At 43.2% G+C, this 26888-nt stretch overlaps 1 protein-coding gene across 2 annotated transcripts in view; it reads left to right on the forward strand.

Moving 5' to 3' along the window:
- VGLL4 (vestigial like family member 4) overlaps positions 1-26888 on the forward strand; it is a 73392-nt gene that overhangs the window by 4917 nt on the left and 41587 nt on the right. For both annotated transcript variants that reach the window (XM_075286950.1, XM_075286948.1), the window contains exon 2: positions 11085-11161. In XM_075286950.1, coding sequence (XP_075143051.1) covers positions 11098-11161 — 64 coding nt within the window. In that variant the 5' untranslated portion in view covers positions 11085-11097. The remainder of the gene's footprint in view (positions 1-11084; positions 11162-26888) is intronic.

Genomic DNA, 26888 nt, shown 5'->3' on the forward strand with positions numbered 1-26888 from the left:
TAACTGCAGGCGCTCATAGAGTTCTATGGGACAGTCCGTGCCGTGAATTCACGGCCTTTTCAAACATACGGTACTCAGTATGGACCCCGGTTATGGCAAGTCACACCACAGATAAAATATCCGGTGGTGTGGGGGTTATAGTTGTGGGGTCACTAGTGATTGGACACTAAAGAGGGTTTCCCAGGTAGAGTGAATAGGAGCGGACCTGCAGTAACCCTCACTGCTGTTATATAGCAGATGGCGCCTTCTGCTCCCAGCACCTTGCCCTGTATAGTCATGGTTCCTGGAGGCAGCATGCTCAGATACTCAGCCCTGTCCTGCAAAAAGGTCATTGGTCTAAAAAAATGGCCATGAGCCCAGAAAAGCCCTTATACCCTTGCTCTATGGATAAGGTGGTAAATGCCATTTGTTGGAAAAACCCTTTATTGTGCAACGGGGACTTATCTTAACACTTTGCTTAAGTGACGCCCAGCGGGAACGCAGCCAAAGGATTTCTACCATACTGTATTACACATGAATTTTTGCAGAACATGAAAAAAAAACAAAACTAAGAAATAACCCAAAGATGGTGCATGTGTATAAGGTTGTATTGTGTCAGGGGAAATAAAAAGCCTGATGGCAGTATTGCAGCACTTGCTGTGCCCTGGCCAAGTCACACGCTGCGTGCCATCTGCTCAGAGCTGCTGACATAATATTCCGGGCATGGAGAACATCTTGACATGGGCAAAAATATATTTCATTAAATGGCTAAGGTTATAGAATATTTCCCTTGGTTTTCCAAAATTTCTTCCAAATCTGCAATCCTGGTTTACTAATGATATCAGAAATAGAAGCCTAATTGATATACCCCACCGCCTGTCATGGTGGTTTCCAGGCTTCCTATTCACTGTTATAACTTGGTCATAGGATTTATATTTTCGGTTTTCCTACACTTCTATGACGGACTTTTTTTTTTTGTGAAAGTATCCAATTCCAGGTAATTTTAAACGAAAAGTCAATATTTGAGAAGAGATGTAAAGAATTTTAATTGGTCTGCTTGACTTGTTGAACTTTCGGGTCATTTAGACTTAAGCGGTAGTTCTGCCGTGTTGGACGTGATGAAATATTTCAAGACGTTTCTGAGATTCTGTGTTTTAAGGGGAATACCAAGCGCAATGCCATACATGAGAGCAGCTGTTCTTGGTTTTACAGCTCAGTCCCATTCACTTGAATGACAAAATATGATGGGAAGGTTGACCCCCCATAATTCAGATTAGTCTAGCTGTTAATAATAGGTTTGCAGGGTGTGCAGGCTTCTTGTGGATGTTGTTCTTGGCGGGGGTTCGAATCCGGGGCTGCGTTGCTGACCACTGGGCCATCCTGTCTTTTATGTATTAATGAATGAACATCAGGTCTCTTTAGAAATAAGGTTTGCATGTCCGGGGATTTGTTTTTAATGTTTGACATGTGTTCATTAGGACTCGCCCCCTTGTGGGTGTGCACACTATGGCCTAATATCCTTTATTTATGTCAATAGGTGGTTTGCTCTGTTTACACCAAAAACATTTGAAAAAGGAGTGTATGAGCTCCGAAACGCGTTATGTAAATGGTTTTATAATCTAACAATTGAACTTGAAGATGCCCTGGTGAGCTGACTATTTATTCCTTTGGTCCTTCTGGAGAAGATCCATTCACTTGAATGGGACTGCACTGCAAACGGGCCTGTGAAGGTAAAGTGCCACTGCAGCTCATTGTGGTCGGTGTCATTATCACAATCTAACATAAGGATAGGTCATCAGATTGTGGTCCTATGAAACTCCTTTAGGCTAAGGCCCCACATTGCAGAAATGCAGCTTTTTTTAATGCAAATTTTGTTGTAGTTTTTGGGCCAAAGCCAAGACTAACTACAAAAGGAATGAGAAATATATAGGAAGCATTTGTACTTCTCCTTTCTGCTCAATCCACTCCTGGCATTGGCTCAAAAAAAAGCAACAAAATCTGCAACAAAAAACTACTGCAACAAAAAAACGTGGGGCTTAGCCTAAAGGATAATGCACCACGTTCCTATAGGGAAACTGCCAGCATTTCTGTAGGTATAATTGATCTACTGCGATTTCCAAAATCAGAAATTTGGGGAAACCGTAGCATTTCCATTGCATGTATTTTTCTGCAATATGTGGATGGAATTTGTTCACTTTGCAGTGACTGTAAAATTCTGTGGTTTATGCCACGTGGGGCTCGGCCTATAGGGGTTTTCTGGCCCCGAATATAATTTTGACACTAGTGACCTATCCCTAGGTATAAGAGCAGCATGGCTGTTCTGACTTAATGCAGCATTTCTCTTATTACTTGAATAGGATGTGTGCTGCCTGTCAGGAGACTGCTGGAATAGATGATCATCTGTGTGAGGTCTGGTTGTTGGACCCCAACAGGACACATATGGAGGACTTATCTTGTGGTTAGGTCACCGGTATGAAAATTTGGGATGAAATGTAGATAAAAAAACGGGAAACTGTAGAGTGTTACTGTTGTAAAGTACCGTAATCAATTATGAGTAGAAACATAAGAATGATACATTTTATTTGTTCCAAGGGCATAAAAGGCAACACGTTTCAACACAGATTGGGTGTCTTCATCAGGCCACTCTGTGAGTCTGGATGCATGTTGATGATCTTTAGTTTCTTTCTTTTCTTTCCCAGCCATCGGGCTCGTTCACACGGAGCAAGAGGGGGCAGATTTTGGCGCTGAATCCTCCTCAAAATACGCCCCCTCACAATAGAGGTCTATGCAGATCGCTAACGGTTTGTTCCTGCTAGCGGGAAAAAAAGAAGCACGCTGCCCTTTGTTCAGGCGGATTCCGCGGCTGACGCAGCCACGACGTCTGCCTTGCGGCAGCACCCTCTGGTCTAGGCCTACTCCAGAGTGGGATCCCACGTCAAAATCAGGACCTAAATATGTGCTCCCATGTGAACTAGCCCTTACTTGGACGACCCAGTAATCCAGAATAGTCAGACATTTATCACTTTCCATTATTACATTTATCATCCAGCCTGCAGCTCAGGGATTATAAGCATTGATGTTCATATTTGTTTTAATCGTGATGGGAACCTGTCCAAAAGCAAGATTTACAATGTTCTAATCCCTAGAGAATCCTAAGAACAAGTGTTTTGGAGTTTCAATAGCCTGATAATTGAAATGCATTGAACTCTATTATGTAATGGAGGTCAAGTAACAGAACATGAGCCGTAAGGAGTAGTCATCTGCCCTGTAATAATGACTATACACGTGCGATAGCTCAGCTTATTCAGTTTGGCTTGTGCACGTGTCCATAATGGGGCTCTGTTATCTTTGTGTCGCCATAATGGGTTTGTTATAGAGGTGCATGGGGCTTCTGCTATACCTTTTGTCAATATACAGTTTCCCTACCGGTACATTAGCATACATGGGCTGTCATAGTCTCTATGACTGTGTGTAAGGACCATAATAACGCAGGGTCAAAAAAAATAATCTGCTATAGGGGTTTGTACACATGGGAGAGTACATTGCTATAGAGACTCCATCCTCCTTATGATCTGCAACATTAAAGGGACTTTGACGACTGATGGCCTATCCTAGGACAGGTTATCTATAGATGATCATCCAGGACCCATGTGGATCAGCAGTCTGAAGTGTTAGCAGTGCTCCCTACACAAACCATGTGACATGACATAACCTGTTTCCAGCTCAGCCCCATTCAACTGAGTAGGGCTGAGCTGTGATATCCAGTACAGCCACTATACGATGTATGGTATGATGCACGGTTTTCTGTGCACATCACTTGTCTGAATGCAGTGGTCACTTCCAGATGACCTATCTGAAGGATCGGTAATCAATTGATAAGCCTGGAAAACCCCTTTAATGCAGGGAGGAAGGTTTAGAATTAATAGAAAGTATATAATAAAATTGCACCATCTTGTTAAATCCATTTGTAATACACCATATTAGGTGTTAGAGGATGAACTTCAGTTCACCATCCTCCTCTTAGGCCAGATCAGAGAAAGGTCTCGATCTCTGGAGGACCTTCCCGATCCTGCATTACACAGACAACCCAATGGTGTCAATAGGATCTGCTTTGTTAGTGATCTATATAACAAATAATATGTTAATAAATTATTGGTCCGTTTTGTAATGCCGATGTGTTGTAGATTTCGATCAATTGTATGGCGCCCTTAGAGGTACAGGTTATTCTGCCGCCCGATGGGCACATCTATCACAGCAATATATACATGTGATATCTATTACACTGTACATGATAGGTAGTGGCCATTGTATTCAGTGCAATCCTCCGCATTGTTCAGGGTAGCTGTCCGTCAGGTTATGGTGCTGACCGTCTGCTATTTTGTGTAAAATCATATAAAACTAATCTCTCCCCTGTCTGGAATGGTCCACTTGCTGCATAATGTTTAGACAATGGTGTGTCCTGTACAGACCTATATGGGTCTTGGTATAGATAGTATTTGCCATGAGAACAATCCTTCCTCCTCTGTGTCGTCCTCTGAGCTCGGCATTGTTTGCCTCTTGTGGCGTTTATGAAATCCTTTACATGTTTCACATTCTTTCTGGAAACAATTTCTGGAAGTTCAGTGACAGCGCTTTCTTCCAGTAAGCGATGAGACGTCTCCTTCTGCGTCAGATATGTCTCAGGAATGTACCATGTGGGAAGTGAAGCAATAATGATCCGCCGTGTCCCAGCACTTTCCTCTGTTTATTATGGCAGAGCAGAAGGCGGAGGCTTCTCTGTAGTCTGCACGCTGGGATCCTGTTCACATGGCTGCAGACGTGATCCTGCTTATTTTTGTCTTGTGCAGAGCTGCACACTGTAAACAAATTTTTATTTTTTATTTTTTCTTCCCTTCTGGTTGCAATTCCACATAGACGGTGCGAGAATTACAATTTGTTGTTCTGATGGGCTATCATAAGCCGGTCCCATTAGGAGACCCTCCCCACTTTTTGCTGGAGACCTCCCCAATACTTTGCTTGTGCTCTTGGAACCCTGTATGAAAATGTTGAATAACATGGCGCCTTTATTGGCATCCATGTACAACCTCCTCCAGAGACTTGCTTTGGGTACTGGCGTGTGTTTGAGTTGGAAGCGCCCTCTATTGTGTTCATGTGCCTGTACGTATTAGGTGAATGTTGGCTGTAATGATTGTGGCCCTGGATGGAGGAAAGAAGGATTGGGCATGTTGGATTTTAGAATGTTCCTTTATTTTCTCAGGAAATGCATTTGTGTCTAGCTGTGACTTATTCCCTTCTCCCCAGTGGCAGCATATGCACTTAGCTAAACCAAGCATGCATATGTATGTATGGTCAGGAGGAATAGCTGTAGCCTGAGCAAGCTATTGGCAGACAGTTATAAGGTGTAGCTTAAAGGGGTGTTCCGACTCTTTATTGTAATAGTGCTACTGAGACGTATGTAAAAAAAAAAAAAAAAAAAAAAAAAAAACCTTCCCTTTCCCCAAGCCTAAATTTCCAGCGGTGGAAGATGTCTTGTGTTATGCCAGGACCAGGTGACTGCTGCAGCCAATCACAGGCCACAGCAGACACCTCTTCACAAATTCTTCATGACCGCCATTTGTGAGGAGGTCACCACTGAGGCCTGTGATTGGTCCCCTCACACCTGTGACTGACTTGAGTCAGGGATTCTGTATACAGAAGACCGGAGCTGCCATCACTGTAAACTGGTAGGGCCCAGGGAGGGGTGAATGTGTGGTGTTTTGGGGGGGCTGCTTAGCATTAATGTGAAAAAAACCCCAAATCCTTATTTAAAGATTGATATTTTTGGAACAAGGTGGGGGTGGGGCCTGCCATAGTTATATAGTGGATGAGGGTGGATGAAGACATCAGTCCATCAAGTCCAAACTATAACCCTACAGTCCCCTACAGTGTTGATCCAGAGGAAGGCAAAAAAAAAAACAAAAAAAACCCCATGAGGCTCATGCCAATTGCTCCATTTCAGGGGAAAAAATTCCTTCCCGTCTCCAATCTGGCAGTCAGTATAAAAACCCTGGATCAACTTGTCCTTCAAATCTAGAATCGGTAATGATCAATGGGTGATAGTGATCAATGGGTGTTCCTTTTGGGCGGATCCCCACAGATCGTACATTTATCACCGTGTGGATAGGTGATGACTATGCTATAGGTTATGGACCCATTTTTGGGTATGTTTGGGAGCATTTCCTGATTGGGAAATTGGGAGAGACCTGGACCTTTATGAAGGTGACCCATGGGATTATTGAAATCCATTGGTCCACCATCCTGAGGTAACTTTATTTTGGAGGGAAATTTTGTTCTGCTCCGCAGGTAGCTGTTCAGATATTTGGACCCAATGATGGCCTGTGACTGGCTGTTGTTGGGTCCAATCTTTATGGCTCTCGTCAATGTTTTCCCTTTGAACCAGTAACGGTTTTTGATTGGTTGCCATGTGGCAGGGAAATCTTTGTCCCCCAGCAATGGATTGTTATTGGCCACATCTGACCTAAAGCTGAGGGTGGCTCTGGGGTCTTGGCCAGACTCCATCACTGTCGTCAGAGAGCAGCCCACCCACCCTGTATACTGTCACTCTGTATTTGTCATATCCACCATAAGACCTTGCAGCAACTGAATCTTCTGTGTGTAGCCTAGGGTTGTACAGATCTCAGGAGCCAGCTATCAATTGTGTGATTGGCTTCTAGCATGTCCTGTATGGCTCCTTATGATATTTAGGTTTCTGTGGGTTAGTTAGTAATGCTAGTCATATACATAGATGACTCTGGATAGGGGTACATGTCTTTGTCTTTTACGTGACACAGTATTTTCCTATAGACTGCTTTTGTCCCTGAGCAACCTCTTAGCTGTGTTATTGGATTGTTTTTGCTTTTTACGGCTTAGTATTTTTATATCCCTTTTTACGCAGTCTCCTTGAATATTACTGAAGGTTCAGCTTTAACACGTCTGCAGAAAATGAAGTCTGGCCGACTGAATATCCATAAATACTAATGCTAATTTACCAACCGTTGTAAGACCCGCAGGTAGCATGCTCCGAATACATCATAGGATTGTTATCCTAAAGATAATTGGAATAAGGCCCTGGGCTTTGTATCAGGGTGAGGGTGCGGCTCCATGTTACTACTGGTTTTCTTTGCAGTACACAATGATTTGTATATTGCTATGAATATATCTCAGCTGACCTTTTGCAGTGTATAGACTCTGTAAGGTGGCACTAGTGGTCCCTGTTATGGACCTGGAAGTCCTTATTTATTTATTTAGTCTTCATATTCTGCAACGCTTTACAGACAGTGGCAGTCCCATATAGGGCTCACAATCTACATTCCCTGTCTTTGGTGTGTGGGAGGAAACCGGAGTTCCCGGAAGAAACCCATAGAAACTCCTTGCAGATGTTGTCCTTGCCAGGATTCGAACCCAGGACTCCAGCGCTGCAGTGCTAACCACTAAGCCACCGTGCTTATACCAAGACTTGTTTTAATGACAAATGTTGTCAGCTTGTAAGACCTCCATAGACCTAAAAGAAAATTTGTCTGAACCCTCAAATTTTGGCAGCACCAACTGACTATCTTCTGTGTTTAAAAGGGTATTCCCACGTCGCATACTCACCAGTCTTCGTTGGCTGTAAAATGCTCTGTCTTCCTGCTTTGTTGCGTCATTGGTGGGCGGGGTTACATATGTAAAGCCAAGCGGCGAGATGCCGCTGGCCCTGCGTGCACGCTCATAGATAGTGAGACCAGTCTAGCCTTCACAATGCGAATACAGGCCCGGCATCCGCCTCTCTCTATTACAGCGGATTACAGCTGGCTTTGCATATGTAAATACAGACCCGGCATCTGCTGTAATAGAGAGGCGGATGCCGGGAGTGTAGACGCCGGCACAGATGCCTGCGACATCGCTATGCTCCTGCCCTGCATGAAGCCAGCAGCGGCAGGAGCGATGCTGTTATTCCGCTCCTCTGCCCGAATCCCCCCCCCCCCCCTCCCCGGAATAGCAGCATCGCTCCTGCCGCTGCTGGCTTAATGTTGCATGCATCTGTGCCGGCGTCTACACTCCCCGGCATCCGCCTCTCTATTACAGTGGATGCCGGGTCTGTATTGGTGGCTCTTCCCCCCCAAAGGGTAAACTACCCCCCCCCCTCTCCAGGCTCGCTCCCGTGCACTTAGCCCCTCCTCCCTCCCCCCACAGAGCAGGCTGACACATCACTTGACTTATGACCAGATAAGTCAAGGGATGTGTCAAAAAAAATGAATAAAGTAAGATAGTGGACAAACAAAGCAGTTTTGCTGAAGCAGTGTATTTAGGAAAAGTCTTACATCCACATTAACAAGCAGTATAGATAGAATCCTTGTGATGGGACAACCCCTTTAAGGACCTCTCCAAGTGCTTCCAGTAGATATGAGAAAGGGATTTGGCATGTTGAATTTTACATGCATAATCCTAGTGATCCACATGAGGGAAACTATAGCCAGAAGTGTACAGCACTAGTTTATCCCCCTACCCCCCCCCCCCCCACCACCACCACCACCATTGAGAACATGTGTATGGAGGAGTTGAATGTTCAGTCGTCGATAGTGAAGATGTATTGGTATGGCTCTCTTACATACTGTATATAGATAGCTACCTTTTGTTTCTCTCCGCCTGCTGCGTTTTTGCTTGCTCTGTTAGTAACCCACTAATCCCATCTTGTATTGACCGGTCTTTGACCTGGTAACATTCGGACACACTGTCCTGTCAGCAGCTCTTTTACTATACAGCAAATTCTACAGCCCTCCATGTCACGTGTTTTTTTAAAAAATAAATAAATCTTTGACTTGCAGCCCTATAGTTTATATTATTTGCTAACACCGTGGCCAACATTTACTAATGGCTCGACAGGTTACAGGATGATAAATCTGCCGAGATCCTGACTCCATCTAGCGTGAAAGAAAGGGGTTAACTCCATCTTGCCATGTCTGTCTGCTCTGGTTGACTGACTATAAGAGCTGTTGGTTTGGTTTCTCGATGGTTCTTAATCTGGTAACAATACCTGTTCTAGGACTTCTGAGGCCTGCACAATAGGATTGCATTTGCTTAATCCTACTAACACAGCATCTCAGGTACAATGCGCGCTCAGCCGGAAAAAAAAAAAGAAAAAAATTCTGCTTTGCAACTTTAAACTGTGGTTTAGGATATAACATGTAGAAAAAAGATCAAAAGTAATACAAATACCAAAATGTATTCACCTTCTTAATATGTAAGTGGCAAGCCCATGAGTATTCATTTCTGCCTCCTACTGACCGATGTATACGCCAATGGCCCCATACATGTGACTGTATCATCAGAGCGACACTCTGGCCAGTCCTATACAGAAATATTGTAACCTAGTCAGCAATACAGAATTCGCCCTGGGCCATGATCCTTGTGGCCGTACAGAAAACTTACAATTGTTAGATAGCAAAGCGACCCATAGTAGTTAAAGGGGCTCTCTAATTTAATAAAATCAATGGACGAGTGTTACAATGGACCCCTGCTGATGTAAAATTAATGGCCTGAATGTTACACCGCAACAGGTCAGCCATTTTTATGCAGCCCGTCTCCTGCCTATGTTTATATGCCCGGTGCCACAATGCTCCCTGCCATCACTGTCATGGCAGTGGTTAGGAGTACTGCAGTGGTGCCCTATTATAGTGTATAGGACATGGCAGTAGCGCTCCAGAACTACTAAGAAAGAGATGGTTTGTGAGTACTGCGAGTCCAGCACAACTGCCCTAGGGTTATCTGATTTCTAGTATCGATGGACTGTCCTTAGGATAGGCCGTCAATCTTAGATCTGTGGGGGTTCGACACCTGGAACCCCCGCAGATCACCTGTACAGCTTTCAGGAATGTTTACATACAGCGAGCCACAAGATTGTCACGTTGGATTTAGGCTGCCCAGTCCTTTTGTGCTCATCTGTGTCCTATAGGGTCTTATAGCTCTGTAGTATGGAGCTAAAGGCAACTTCAAAAACTGCAGTACAGTCTCCTGCACGTGCGTGAAAACCTATAAGGTGATATGTCCTGCCATGGGTCCTTTAAATATCAACCCTTGTACCTTGGTGTATTGGCGTGTTCACATAGCATTTGTACATAATAGGGAAAGCTCTTGGTCCTTTGTATCTCTGTGGTCCTATTGACACTAGTATATGCTGAAAGTGTCCTTCTGACCAAGGACATCTGCATGGAGGTTGGCTGTTCTTCCTGTGTTTGTGTGAATATCCACAAGGTACTTGTTTATGGGGAAAAGAGAGGAAAATAAAATAAAAAAAATAACCCAAAAACTAAATTCTCCTATGCTTAGGTTCACACCTGCGTTCAGGGGTAAGGGGCCTGCATGCGAACCCCCTGAACCTAATTCACTTAAAAAAGAGGTTACCCTTGGAAACCCACGGACCTCATAGACTGTAATGGGGTTTACTGGGTTTCTGCCCAAAAATGTGGATTTTTAAAGCCGAACTGGGAACGGAATCCCAAAATGGAAACTGAGCACTATTATGAACCTAGTCTGATGGATTATTGTGGAATTTAGATTGTGAGCCCCTAAAGAGGGTGTCCAGGGTAAAAAACCAAACAAACAAAAGATAAAATTATATATATATAAAATTTTATTTATTTATTTCATACTAGGCTGGCAAAGGTGATTCTCGTATCCCTGGTGCTTTACTTTACGATCTCCCAGCACGGTCCGGTCCTGCTGCTCTCGTGTTTTCTCGTGACGGAGGTCCCTGCCACAATGACGTTTTGTGTCACTCAGTGGACACGTGTGGTGGAAAGCAGCAGGGCGGGACCGCGCAGGAAGACATTGCAGCGCAGGAAGACATTGCAGCACCGGGAGCAGGTGAGTTTTTGTGTATAAAATATTATGAAAGTTTCCCTGTTCTTGAATAAAAATATCCTGGACAATGCCTTTTAATGGGGACAGGTGCAAATCAGTGATAACTATAGATAACTATACTATAGATAACTATACTATTATCCATTAGATTTATAAGTTGGAGTTTTGGTGATGTGATTATATTATAAAAAATGATATATCTCGTTACAGTGTGTGTTCTTTTATAGGGTCTTCCCAGGAATGGAGACTCCTTTAGACGTATTGTCAAGAGCGGCATCTTTAGTCCACGCAGATGATGAAAAACGTAAGTAGCCCATTAAGCATGTTGCATATGGCATATAAAGACAGAGCGTGTGAAATCTGTGATATTTTTGTTCTATATAGATCACATGCCTGTAACATGTACTGACTCATGTATCTTAAAGGGAGCTGATGGTGAATTGATTGTCCGGTTTTTACGGAGATGTTGCTTCTTCTTGAGACTATAAAATGGCCATGTGCATGAGCCTAGTCTATATCCATAATGCCAGCCCTCCCTGCCTGTACCTTGATGGTGTCACAGCCAAAACACTAATCCATGTCTAATAATTTATTGAGTACTTTAATGCATCACTACCTGGTAGTCTATTAAATACACTGGCTCCGCTCCATCATAAACACAGCAGCCAGGTTGTTCTCTGTCTAGCCGGTTATACCCACGCCTCTGCAGATGTGTGCTCCTCCAACAGGGGGCCTGTGCTCCCTGAACGGCTGCCGTACTCATTGTACTTATCTGTTGGAGGTGGTCCGGCAGCTTACCGAATTGAAAAGCTACTTACCATGTCAAAGCAACTTACAGTAAATGACTGAACATTTTTAGAATATTTTAATAGGTCCCTGAATAAAACTCATTGGAGATTTATCATGCCTTGAATGCCAGCTTTCCGAAAAAGTTGTGAATTTTTGCACAAATCTTGGCGCTTCCCCTGCCAGTGTAGTGGCTATAAAAACACTGCCTTATTGTTCTTTCACCTGAGTGATGGACGTTTTGTCATGTCAATTCAATGTCATGTCAATTATATCTACCTACTGCAGTTTCGCTATAGGTATAACTGAAGCAGACGAAAAAACGGTGATGTGTTTCTGCAGTTTTTTTCCCACAGCGCTTAATTGCTGCAGCCCGCAACCTTAGCCATAGGGTAAGTTCACACAGGGTTTTTTTGTTCTGGATTTTGACGTGGAATCCGTGTCAAAATCCATCTAAAAAAAACGCCTCCCATTGAAATCAATGGGTTCCTTTTTCTGCAGGCGGATTGTTCCCGCTTGCAAAAAAAAAAAAAAGCGACATACCCTTTTTTGAGGTGGATTCCACTGCTAATCCGCCTCACGACACATTCATTTGGGCCTAATCCGGAGCGGAATGCCGCGACTGGATGCCATTGTACTGCATTGGCATTCAGTCACGTGGGTTTTTTTTTTTTTGGATCCGATTCAGACGTGGCTTCCCGCTTCAAAATCTGGACCAAAATAACCTGTGTGAACTTGCGCTTAAAGTGGTTGTCTGGGCATAATTGAACAACTCCTTTTAAGTTTTTTAAATCATCTGGGAGCAGTGGAAAAAAAAATGAAACGCTTGCTCTCCTATCCTCGATGCTCCGGCGGCTTCTCCCAAATCTCGATCAGCGGCTCCAGGAAGAGACCCATGATGTTACAGGTAGTGACATCGCAGGCCCTTTGCTGATTGGCATCAGTGGAACTCCGCAGAGACCCATTCAGCAGAAGGACCAGAGCATTGAGTGTGCTTTTATTTATTTCCACTGCCCCCAGCTGCTTTAAAAGTTAAAGAAATTGTCCAAGTTTGTCTGGACAACCCCAATAAACTTCTGCGCTGCCTTTACCCAATAAAGAATCTGTCGTGAATGATGTGGGAAATGTATGGCAACTGTGATCTGATGATGTCTATATAATGACAGTCTTCGTAAATGTGTCACATTCTGTGTGTATTGGTTATGTGGATTTTTTTTTTATTTTTTTTTCCAAGCAAAAATCCTTGTGTGTGAATGAGGTGTAAATATGTGGCACACATTACTCCAGCAGTACAAGTACCAAATATAATATATTCTATATAATATTTATATTTCCCAAGGCCGTTACTAGTTTTGTTTAAACAATCCAAGTCAGGTGTGTGGCTTTTTTTTTTTTTTTTTTACAGCTGCACCTATGTCAATAACACCTGAACTTTCTGGTGAGTTGTTTGTTCAGCCGCTTGTTTGCACACCTTTACATCACTCTTTTCTCTACACTAAGGCGGCAGTGACACTAGTTGTGCTGCTGTGGGACTATTATTGCTTATTGACTTAAATTGACCTTTACTACCAATCTTCACACCCCCATCCACAAGTTCTTTGCCTGTCAAGGTGTTAATCCCTTGAGTGTTCATTAGTAGGAGTTTGTGTATAATATCTACAGGGTAAGGCCCTGTTCTGTAAATGAAGAGCTGCCTGCTTTTGTAATTGCAGTAAAGCCCAGTACATGGTTCTCTGCAGGTCACCTGTAAGCAAATGACCATAAGGCCGAGGCCCCACATTGCAGAAATGCAACTTTTTTTTTTTTTTGTTGTATTTTTTTTTTTTTTTTTTTTTTTTGAGCCAACGTCAGGTGTGAATTGAGTAGAAGGGAAAAGTTTAAAAACTTTTATTTTAGCGTACCCATTCCTTTTGTAGCCATTCTTGGCTTTGGCTCAAAAAAACTGCTACAGAATCTGCAACAAAAAAAGTTGCGTTTCTGCAACGTGGGGCCTCAGCCTTACACTGACAATCTCTGACTTACTGGTGTAGAAGATGTGTACTACCCAATACTGCAATACAAAGATTCAGTTTTTAGTTAAAAAATAAAAAAACACTGTCTGATTGCCGCCGCACGATTCTACTCCGTAAAGTCTGCATTCAGTGCTGGGGCCTTAGTGAAACAATGATTTTTAGGTCGTCCCTATTAGACTGATGTAGGAAATATTAGACTAGTCTATGGGATATTTTGACACCCTTGAAGGGTTTCGGGGATCTCTGCATTTCCAGTTGTCATGTTCTCTTCTATTCAGTATAACACGTTGGCTTTTTCTTCTCCTGACATCCCTGCCACATGTGTGATTGAGCCCTTTAATTCGCTAGGTTGTGGTTATTCGCCCGCATTGTGTAAATGTCAGTGGCTTAAATTTCGTCTTGTTCCCAGCGCTGCATTTGTATGCAGAGCACTGATCACACTGGTCTGTTTAGTAGCGGTGAGGGCACCCACTGGTCTTATTTACTTGGGGTGGATCCCGTCTGCTTTGACAACTGTTCACATCAACACGCTCTGCTGTAGCCCAAGGTGCTGTCTGTGTTCAATAGGCTGAGGTGGGGCGAGTAACATGGGGCGGGTTCTGGTGACATTTATATTTCTAGCTGATGCTGTGGCTGACCTAATACTTATTGGGAGTATTATAATCTACATATATTATACTATTTATTAAGTGTATAATACTCCCAGTAAGAGAGAGGTCTGATATATCCAGGGGTGTTCTTCTATTAGAACATTCCTCAAGTAGTAATCCCATAATTGTAATTGCTCTCACTTGCAATGAGGGAGGGAAGGAAGTTATTCAATCCCCTACAGTCTCCTGGAGTATCAGTCTGTAGTTTGTGAATAGGAAAGAGATTACACCAAATGGTACAATGGCCAGAAGTTCATGGAATTTCTCCTTGGCAACCTTGAACTAGATTTTGATCCCTGCTGCTAAAATTTGGATCGTGACATTGTGTTAGGGGATTGTTATTTAAAGGAATTTCTCATTTATCTTATGCTGGGTACAATATAACCTCTTAAAATTATCTTATTTACACGGACTTATCCTGGCACCCACTTCCTGGGGAAACCTACACCCAGGCTGAATCCTCTACCTGCTAGTGTTGCTTAGGGGACATTAATATGGTCGGTCATAGTGTCACCAGGGTACAGGGGACACTTGGTCCTTGGACACTAGTACCCTATTGGAGATGGGGATGGCTTTGCTTGAGTTCTTATATAATATAGATCACTAAAATGCTAGGATATATAGCACCAGTGGTGTGACGATCGTGGCCTCAGGGAGCGTGACCACAACCAGGCCCGAAGGGGTATGGGGCCAGCTGGAAATGGCCAGTGCCCTTGACCACCATGATAGTGGTCAGGGAAAGCTTGGTTTGCTCTGTGAGCAAAATAAATCTCCTACACCAATGCCTCTGATGGTGTGTAATAATGTTTGTGTGGAGTCCAGGATGTTTTGCTCAGACCATTGCTTTTGCTGCATACATTGGAGACTCTGCTGCAGCTACCGCCAAACCTGCGCGGAGGACTCTTCTCTCCACCAGTTTCTGTATAAAAATGGGAGAAAGCTGACTGATTTGTGTCGGAACCTTTGGGAGGTCTGTGGGGTAAGCGCTGTTTTAGAGGATGGACTGAATGGTGGAGAGTCCAGTGACAGAGTGAACCTAGCTTTAGCTGGAAACGGGAGAGAGTATAGGGTGTACCACTATACTGACGCTGCATGTAACCAAGAAGGTTCTCTTTCATAGGATTGGCCATCAATATCCGATCAATGGGGGGTTAAACCTGCACGGATCAGCTGTTTAAAGGAGAAGTACTTGTGCAAGTCTATAATTTTATAATGTCCACCCTGTCGGACTAGCATAGAACGTATTGCAGCCGCCTATTTGTATGGCGGATATACACAGAACATAGACAGTTTTCCCTTATCATAGCAAGTTTTCACATTCCGCCTTCCCCTTTGTGTGGCTAATCTGCAGTTAGTCTAGATCCAGGCTGCTTTCTCTACAAAATATAATCTCCCTTTGTTGACCTGGGTTATGCAATAGCAGAATAGTGGCGTAATGGAGGTAATACAATGCCAGGCAGGGAACCAGATACAGCCTGGTTTGCTTGAAGCGGTTTACTTGTTACATATTGGGCTCCTTGATGGTGACACAGCCTCAATTACTTATGGAATAAGTACTGTATGTACTCGAGTATAAGCTGAGTTTTTCAGCTCAGTTTTTGGGCTGAAAAAGTGCGCCTCGGCTTATACTTGCGTCGATACGGTAATTGAAAATGTCACATGACCGGTCTGCAGTCAAAGATATCTGTGGGAGGCCGCTGGAGCAGCGCTGCTGCCGATAGGTGAGTGGTGACGCAAGCGCTTCCTCAGGACTGCCCCAAGATGTTTCCAGAGCATCTTCTCTGCCTTAGAAACATCTTAAGGCAGTCCTGGAGACAGCGCTGCCTCACTGACCACCTATCGGCAGTAGTGCTGTTCCAGCGGCCTCCCACACATGTCTTTTACTGCGGACCAGTTAAATTACCACTCAAGTTAATACGGTAATTGACTCGACCGTATTGACTAGGCTGCAGCGGGCGTCCGCTCCAGTTCCGGCCCCCTCCCCCGGCTACATCACACGCTGGGGGAGAAGATGAGCAGTGGCAGCAGCGGGAGAACTTTAATGTTTGTTTGTTTGTTTGTTTGTTTTATAATAGGCCGCTACCTGCTGAAGTATTCCCAGCAGGTATTGGCCTACTTACCATATAATAATCGGAGCCCCAGAGGAGATGATAGAAAATAATAAACAGTTGTACTCACCTCTCCGGGATCCGATGTTAATCCTAGCCAGCTTTAGGCCTATATGGTAATATCCCAGACTTCACGTGGTCTGGGATATTACCATATAGGCCCAAAGCCTGTGGTAGTAGTAATAGCCTGTTACTGCTAGCACAGGCTTTGGGCCTGTATGGCAACAGGCTGCTACTGCTACCATAAGGCTTTGGGCCTGTATAATAATGCCCCAGCATAGGCTTTGGGCCTGTATGGCAACAGGCTGCTACTGCTACCATAAGGCTTTGGGCCTATATGATAATGCCCCAGACGTCTGGTAGCAGTAGCAGCCTGTTGCCATACAGGCCCAAAGCCTGTGCTAGTAGTAAAAGGCTATTACAACTAACACAGGCTTTGGGCCTTTATGGTAATATCCCATACCACGTGACATCTGGGATATTACCATATAGGCCTGAAGCCGGCTAGGATTAACATGAGCACAAACAGAATGTCATGCATTTTCCCCCCTCGGCTTATACTGGAGTCAATAAGTTTTCCCCGGTTTTTGTGGTAACATTAGGGGGGTCGGCTTATATTCGGGTCGACTTATACTCGAGTATATACGGTAGGTCTGAATTAAAGTGGCCCTAATGTAAAGAGTCTAGACGGATACTAGGCATATGGCTGCTGTCCCACACAATAGCATTTCTCATCTAGAGACTTGAGATCAGAAAGTGGCGTGTCAGTGCCCGAGTGAATGATGGCATGAAAGACCTTTCCTGGGTGACTGTGCACGATCAGGGGATGTCTGCACAGGACTTGTATACTGTGGGTTTTCTCCACCATTGCAGCAAAATGGTTGAAATTTGATATTTGAACAAATCTTGCCGAAATCTCCAGTACAAACTGACCTGCGGAGCGGATTTGTCATGTCAACATATGATGCAGATTTTCACCAAGTATTTCACACTTTGCAATACATGGGGTGAAATCTCACAAATGTTAATCAATAACTTATGAAATTCACACCAAAAATTCGTGGCTTTTGCCTCCAAAAAAAAAATCTGCAGCATGCGTTCTTCCTGGGTATAACCAGTTTGTAATGTGAACCAACATGAGCAGGAAGTGGATGGCTGCAGACAGGATGTTGGTTGTTCATTGTTCCACATGGGTTCTCACCGGCTGCTTTGTTCTGCTCCTTCCCTTCCTCCCTGCCCTCAGGCCTGAGCACTTGCCACAAGTCTGGCATGGCACATGTTGACTAACAGTCAGGCTTCACTGGAGGATTTCATTGTCTGCTGTGAGAAACAGGGTGTCCGTCAGCAGGATCTAAGGGAAGTGTTGGTGCAGAACCAGTCTTATGGTGGAAACGTAGAAGATTAATGGCAGAATAGGCCACCTGGGCCATTTAGCCCTTATATTACCCTTCGGATAAAGTTATTGTAGACCCCTTCACCACCTCCTGGCATGTGTATTCTTAACACCCTCGGTATTTGTAGCTCCCCTTTGTACCTGTTCTATTTTGCCTGTCTTAATGTAGGTGGGGTCCAGAATTGGGGAAAGTGGGGGGAAGTCAGCATTTCCCTGGCACAAAGACATGATAGGGAGGCGTACATCTGGCACAATATGCTTTCTTGCAGTAAGCGTGTGCTGCAAGCCTGATCCATGCCTCGCCCGTCACATTGTGACAATAAAATAGGTCTAGTCTGGAAATCTACTTCAGTTCCTGCAGGCTTTGCATAAATCTGCGGTTCCTTGTGCCTTTTCGCTGTTTAAGACTGGTGTATTTGCTCTTACCAAAGCTTTATACAGAAGATCACAATCTCCTACTTGCTACTGGCTATACCTCTAGCTATACAGCTAAGCATCCTACTGACTATATACCTTTAGCTATACAGATGAGCAGGCCACTGGCTATACCTCTAGCTATACAGCTAAGCATCCTACTGGCTATACCTCTAACTATATAGCTGAGCAGCCTTCTGGTTATATCTCTAGCTATATAGGTGAGCAGCCTACTGGCTATACCTCTAGCTATACAGACGAGCAGCCTACTGGCTATACATCTAGCTATATAGCTGAGCAGCTTACTTGGCTATACCTCTAGTTATACAGCTGAGCAGCCTACTGGCTATACCTTTTAGCTATTTAACTGAGCAACCTACTGACTATACCTCTAGCTATATAGGTGAGCAGCCTTCTGGTTATACTTCTAGCTATACAGCTGAGCAGCCTACTGGCTTTCCCAGCCACCCATCCCATCGCACTACTCAAAATTAGTACAAAATGTGAATATCTGGACCCCTGGATCTATTCTTCTGTAGTCTTGGCTAACACAGATCTACCTATACAATATGCAGATATTATTAAACTAGATTATTTTTTCATGTTACAAACCCCTCCTCTCTGTGAGATAGAAAGCAGACATGTTTGACTGTGTAGTAAGTTATTTGTGAAATTTAAGGTGGATTGATAAGAATTTTTTGGTGTTTGGTTTCAAGCCACATTGAAAGGATGCCAGCACACAATAGTCTGTAGTGTTTGTCACCTGAGCTACTTGAAGACATCACAACTATGCTGACATTCTAGAGTCTCGTGTGACTACATTCATGTCAGTATATCCTTGCTGAGAAATGTCCAGAAATTGCTGTTTGATGGATACGAAGAATATTTACTTCTTTGATAGTTTTTGGCACCAAATAAATCAACACCAGGTTTTGGCCGTGAGCCATTTATCAGATATACACAGCAGCTGCACCACATTTATTACTTACCGTATATTAGACACTTATTAACTTGTTTGGTTTGACAATGTGGCTTAAGATGGGCCAAAATTCTGAGACTTGCACAACGGAACGGACTGTGCTATGGACTGGTGGAGTGAGTTGGTGTTTATTTACACTGGATCTCTCTAACCCCTCCCCCAAGCAATTTTAGTTGACCTGTCTGTAAGAGAGGTCATCAATGGAAAGTCAATGGTGGTCTGACATGGGAGTTCAAGGTGTTAATTTGGGCTTTTGGCCACTTTGAGTGTCTTTGTCATCAGGACTAGCAGTGGCATTGGGCATATTAAGACTCTGTCTAGCTCTGGGTGTAAAGGAATGATCACTACTTACTACGGTAAGTCCCTGTGGGTTGTCGGGACACTGCCATTTATTAAATCTGCCCCCTTGTGTTCTGTTTGTACATCGAAGTAGAAAAATGCAGTTCCGGTTAGGTGTGGCCTGTCCTAAACCTGTTCTTCATCAGACTTAATCTAATAATTGCCTGTCTTCTGAAGATATGCTTGCAGGGACTTGTCTGACATACATAACATTACCGGCACCCCCACCCCACTTTTCTAGGGCTGTGTCGGAAGATTCTTCAGTTCTATGATCTTCTGGCCTGGAGAATTCCAGAGAACATGTACAATATTGTCATTGCAAATCTTCAACCAGCAGATGGGAGACCTGGCACAAACAAATCTTGTCTTGCTATCTGTACACTTTTGACTTGATACTTATTTGTTGTATTTTTTAATTTTTTGATTTTTTTTTTTCTCTATACTGGGAAAGGTGGTTAGTTAGAAGCTGGGACATGTTTAGAAAGTGTCCCTGCCTTGTATAGGATATGTACAAATAGGCCCTAAGATGATGCCGTCTAAAGGGTGTCTCGAAGGCTGGATATTGATGGCCTATCTTTAAGTGATCAATATTTGGTGGATGGAGGGGTGACTGATACCTGGCACCTCCGCTGATGAGCTGTTCTCACAAAAGTGTATGGAGGTGGACAATTGACTACACGGTGTAGTGGCTTTGGTGCACTATTGCAACTCTACTTCCATTCACTTGCATAGGAGCAGAGCTGTAAAAGCAGAGTACAGAGCTGTCTGCTTCTGGCTTCCTGCTGATCTGTAGGGGTGCTGGTGCTAAGCTCACATCATACACTCGAAATGTGAAGCAAACCAATGTTAAAGGTGTCAATATCCCAGATATATAGGCCAGCATGTGCCAAGAATGTTATTTTGGTCTACAGTGGGGCAATATGTATTAATATACACCACACACGCATGCACGCGGTATAGGAAAGTGTAGATGTCTTCTGTTGTCTCTCTGTATAGGAAAGCACAAGGTGACATGACCCTATACAATGACGTACATTGTGACGCAGGTATCAGTCTGGAGTGTTCCCTGAAGAGACAAGTGGTCAGGGCTTGCTGCCATTCTTATCCTGTACGGATTACTTATGTGTATACGGTTAGTCCTGTATTCTGAATTATTGCACATGTACGGTATCCCCATGTAATGTGCTAATATATCACAGGACTCTTCCTGCAGCCATGATACCTTCTACAGCAATAACTAACCATGGCCATGATTTATAGGATATTTATGTGTTACTTCTAGACTTTGGGAGATGACTTTCATTGCCGGATCACTTCCCGTGTGATAAACTCCCCATCTGTCTGGGTATAAATATTTGCCTCTAGTTCCTTGGAGTTTATTGCAGGTTACTAGACAGGCGGTTGAGGTATTTCAGGAATGCTTGCTGTACTAATAGCATCCACTAGGTGGGGCTGTATATACACACATTCATAGAGCGCCGCACTTTCTGCTGTGTAAGCTCCTGACTCATTTAATTTCACTTTTACGAGGTGATATTTGTTTTATTCTTGTCATAAATTGTAATTTCCCATTGTGCTGTCGGTTATGTTGGCTGGAATACGGTCGCTGGTTTGTACCTTGTGCAGTAGGATCTTTAGGACGTTTGTAAGAATTCTCTGACACTTGTCCTTTGTTCCTTATGTGTGTACAATAACATGAAGTTGCTACACAATGCACAGGTGTTTAGTTTAGGCTCTGTTCACACTAGGAAACTCTGCTGTCCTTTCAATGCAAGTTTTGTGTCCTTACATAGAATAAACTTTACTGTTGCAGCACATCAATGAAACCGCTATGAAAGCAATGCATTAGAAAGACAGAATAATAGGTGGGGGGAGGGGGTTTACACTGGCATTGCCTATGACCACAGTGGCATGAAACGTGTCTGAAGTAAAGTGCTCCGGGTTCTTGAACGATTCTGGCACATCTTAGGTGGTCTTGCGCCCCAGCCCCTGTTTCCTGCTTTGACTCTCTGCCCACATCCCAGACTTCATAACTGCAGACGAGAAGAGGAAACTCTACATCCTACTGGGAGAAGAAGAGGCCACTGTGGAGATTGTTTGGTGTCCAGCTGTCACCAAACAAGAGGAAGATGAGACTCCATGGACTGTTATATTTATCCCAAAACACCCGCCCCACCCACCCCCACCCCCACCTCCCCCTCCCCATATAGCAGCCACCAACGAAGAGGAAGATGAGACTCCACGGACTGTTATACCCCAAACCAACCGCCCTGCCCCACCCCACCTCCAACCCCCCCCCCCCATATAGCAGTCACCAACGAAGAGGAAGATGAGACTCCATGGACTGTTATAACCCAAACCCCCACCCACCCACTTTACTAGCTTTGGCAATGCCAAATACCTATTCGGACGTGCCAATAAAGCATTTTTTGATTTGATTTGATTTGACATCATGGCAGAAAACTCCAAGATGATCAAAGGGCCCCCCCACCCTTAAAGAGGTTGTCCAGGATCTGAAGAGAATTGATCCTATGGATAGATAATATGTATCGGATTGGTCAGGACCTCCAGCCCCGCTCTCATACGCTTGTATAGGAGCTGCTTCTGGCCGTATACCTGTATATGCTGCTTCTAGGTGTCAGGCCCTGATCGGTCTCATCTGTATCCATCATCTCCAGAACCTGACCAGCAGAAAAAAACAAAATATCGTCATTTGTTGCCCTTGTATTATAATTTATAAGTTGTAGAGAGAATTCTTGTCACTTTGTTGACCTTGTCGTCTTATCTGTCTTTCTGTTTTGCTACCTTTCTCATGATATCCCTAAACTGTAGACCTCAATGACTTACAATCCTAAAATATTTCATGCCAGACATATTGTACTATTCCAGTCATTAGAAATGCCTGAATTGCCTAATAGTCGCCAACACAAGTGTGTTATCTACAATATATCTGTGAGTTACATGGATGCTGCAGTCTGTCCCCAGAGAGGTGAGGGGGGGGGGGGGGGTATGCAGCAATACTATACACAACTATACACAACGCATGGCCGAGTGTCTATTAATGTCATCCCAAAACTGACAGCAATGGACTGCAATAACAGAAGTGTGAACATAGCCTTACATGTTGTGAGGTTTTATATAAAAATAAATGTTATATGTGCACTGTTTAATATAGTAAAGAAACATTGTGTGCACTGCTATTTGGCAGCACATTTAGAAGATATGTAGTTTTGTATATTACGTTTTTTGTTGTGGTTTTTTTGCATTATTGAAGACCCAGGAAACTCTTCTTGGCTAAGACCACACATTATTTCAGATCTTTGCTGCGGTTTTTGGTGCAAAGCCAGGAGTATATTTAGCAGAAGGAAGAAGTAATAAGTACTTGGTATATATTTCCCATTCCTTCTGTCGCCATTCTTGGCTTTGGCTCAAAAAAAACCACAGCAAAAACTGTAACAAAAAAAATCTGCTTTATTAGATTTCTTGTTCCTTTAGAAGCCACTCTTGGCTTTTGCAGATTTTATCAAAAAGGCCAGATATCGGCCAGACAGACTTCTGCTTTGTCTACTAGTTCTTCATAAATGGCTGACTGTCGTTGTCAGACTGGTGCAGGAAAGCTCCTCTAATTCAGGCAAGAGCCAGTGATTGACTTCATGTAGAAGTGGACACTCCTGCTTAGTCGCTGTTCACACAGCCAGTATTGTTCATTGCAGAGCAGACAATAGAAAATAACATTCTACCTGCTTGTTGGGGAAGGAGCAAAGCCTCAGGGTTACCGCAAGAGAAAGAAGGGCAAATTATCTGGTAGTCAATGCTGTGTCTGTAGGTTATGGTTAAAATACTCTTAGGCAAAGGCCACACGTAGCGTCCCGCTGCACCTTTTTTTTTTTTTTTTGCAATTTGTGGATGGGATTTGCTAGAATCCCATCCACTTTACACTGACTGTAAAACACTGCATCCCCCCTTCCCTATCACCACGGCTTCTACCCTACCTGGATCCCCGGCCTTATACCTTTATGTGTATTATGGTTAAACTAACCTTACGGTGAAAATGATCCAGAATACCCTTTGGTGATGCACAAGGAAAACTCTGAATATCCACAGGAAATTCTTGGTAGTACCCCTCTAAAATCCCCGCAGTGAAAACTCTTGAATTTGGACGTTTTTTGCCATCCCCTGCAGATTTCTCTGTTGCATCCACTGCAATTTTTAACCTTTGCAATAATGGACATTGGTGATATAAACCCGCCTCATGTCGCTTGTGACTCTTGTACTGCAATTTGGGATTGAAAAAATTCTTAGCCACATTCTATGCTACAACTAGAAATTGTCATGGCGGCTACGTCATGGCGACTTTGCACATATATACCTTAAAATGAAGTTTCACAGAAGCCCTCCAGGGGGCGCTCCTTCCCTAGAAGTGAGTCTGTTAGTGACATAACAGCACAGACTTGATATACCTGATATATGTAGTTTCTGTATGTTTTTCTTGAAGACGTCAGTGCGGTTGTGGAAAGCAATACGTTATGCTGGAAAGGACAAGACTGTTATAACAGGTGTTACACATTACCAGACCTGTTATTAGATCTTTAAATAGCTGACCCCATGAGGCTGGATTAATGCTATATCCAAATCTCGTAGAAATTAGTCTTTACGATAGAATCTAAACTGAGTCATTGCAAGACAGCAAGTGTATTAGGACTTGGGATGTTAGGAGCACATAGCAAATATAGGGTTTCTGGGTATTGTATTCTGGATGGCAAGGTCGCTGGGCCTTGTGCGTGTATATATGATGTACATGATGCTGTGGTTGACTAAGGAGGATGGCGATACCATAGACATGTTATATTAAAAAAAAAAAAAAAAAAAGTTATATACAATAGATATCTATCTTCTAATCTGAAGGTGGTTTCTGTGACATCATGCTGTCCAGAATTGTGATGTCACTTGCACACACTATTGGCACACCATGGGCCACCGGGGCATCATACAGCCCTGTTCATATGGCATCTGATGGAGTATGCCATATATGTCATAAAACTATCTTATGCCCTTACTAAACAAAGTCTGCAAGCATGGGTAATGGAGTTTAATAAATCACATGAAATCCAGATAAAACATGACTCCATCAAGGCCTTGCTTATGTGTTTCAGGTTCACAACCAACCCAGTACCTTACGATTTTATACCAGAAAATCCCTTTCATGATACTCTTAGGATAGATCTTCAATATCTTTAGGTCTGATCCTCGACTAGTAGTTCTCAACAGCTGATATACAGAGACTGGAGCAGAAAGCAGACAGCGCTGTACTGTGAGATTAATATGCAGTACCTGGTCTGACCACTGCACAGAACAGCGCTGTCTGCTTCCTGTTTTTTCAGCTGCAGAGAATAGCTGATCTGTGGGGGTGCTGGTTGTCAGACTTTAACCAATCTAATATTGAAAACCTATCCTTAGGATAGATAAATCTATTTAGCCTAGAAAATCTCTTAAAGATTATACAGAGATACAATTCTAGACCCTTGTACTGTTATGGGGGTCTTATTATGGCTCTCCACTACTTGTAACCAATTGTAACTGAAGATAATAGAAAGTAACCATTTGGTAGTGGGGATGGGGGTCTTCCCTGTTAACTCAAGGAGCTGGAAGTGGAACATTTGGTGTACTTTTAGGACTTGGCCCACCGTTCATGGCCTCAAAAAAATGAAGTAGACTTATCTCAGAAGTTTGTGTGGCTAAGAGCCACTTTCTTTATATTAGAGAATGTTGCTGATGCCATGCCTGACCCTTGTATGGCCACGGATACCTGTATAAAGGAATAAGTAGTATACGGTGTATATCGCCATCCCTGTGTTATTTCCCACCACTGTGATTGCTGATTTAGATCTTCCCTGTGATGACTCAACTCCATCTGTATAAACATCTGCGATCTCTCAGTGAGGTCTCCATATAACAAACCACATCCTGGTGTGTGAGCAGACACAATAAAAATCCCCTGCACGGCTGCCCAGCTCTGGCCTCACACTTTATGGTGATCTGTGCTCAGGCCTTCCCTGTTCTGTACACTGCATCTACTATATAGCCTGGTGTCTGTATACTACTATACTGTGCACTATATAGCCTGGTGTCTGTATACTACTATACTGTGCACTATATAGCCTGGTGTCTGTACACCGCATCTACTATATAGCCTGGTGTCTGTATACTACTATACTGTGCACTATATAGCCTGGTGTCTGTACACCGCATCTACTATATAGCCTGGTGTCTGTATACTACTATACTGTACACTATATAGCCTGGTGTCTGTATACTACTATACTGTACACTATATAGCCTGGTGTCTGTATACTACTATACTGTACACTATATAGCCTGGTATCTGTATACTACTATACTGTACACTATATAGCCTGGTGTCTGTATACTGCTATACTGTACACTATATAGCCTAATGTCTGTATACTATACTGTACACTATATAGCCTGGTGTCTGTATACTATACTGTACACTATATAGCCTGGTGTCTGTATACTACTATACTGTGCACTATATAGCCTGGTGTCTGTATACTACTATACTGTACACTATATAGCCTGGTATCTGTATACTACTATACTATACTATACACAACAAACATTTTCCTACTACTATACTGTACACCATATAGCCTGGTGTCTGTATACTACTATACTGTACACTATATAGCCTAATGTCTGTATACTACTATACTGTACACTATATAGCCTGGTGTCTGTATACTACTATACTGTACACTATATAGCCTGGTGTCTGTATACTACTATACTGTACACTATATAGCCTGGTATCTGTATACTACTATACTGTACACTATATAGCCTGGTGTCTGTATACTGCTATACTGTACACTATATAGCCTGGTGTCTGTATACTACTATACTGTGCACTATTTAGCCTGGTGTCTGTACACCGCATCTACTATATAGCCTGGTGTCTGTATATTACTATACTGTACACTATATAGCCTGGTATCTGTATACTACTATACTGTGCACTATATAGCCTGGTGTCTGTATACTACTATACTGTACGCTATATAGCCTGGTGTCTGTATACTACTATACTGTGCACTATATAGCCTGGTGTCTGTATACTACTATACTGTACGCTATATAGCCTGGTGTCTGTATACTACTATACTGTACACTATATAGCCTGGTGTCTGTATACTACTATACTGTACACTATATAGCCTGGTGTCTGTATACTACTATACTGTACACTATATAGCCTGGTGTCTGTATACTACTATACTGTACACTATATAGCCTGGTGTCTGTATACTACTATACTGTACACTATATAGC

The sequence above is a fragment of the Leptodactylus fuscus genome, chromosome 9 (genome assembly GCF_031893055.1).
Source record: "Leptodactylus fuscus isolate aLepFus1 chromosome 9, aLepFus1.hap2, whole genome shotgun sequence".
Classification (NCBI taxonomy): domain Eukaryota; kingdom Metazoa; phylum Chordata; class Amphibia; order Anura; family Leptodactylidae; genus Leptodactylus; species Leptodactylus fuscus.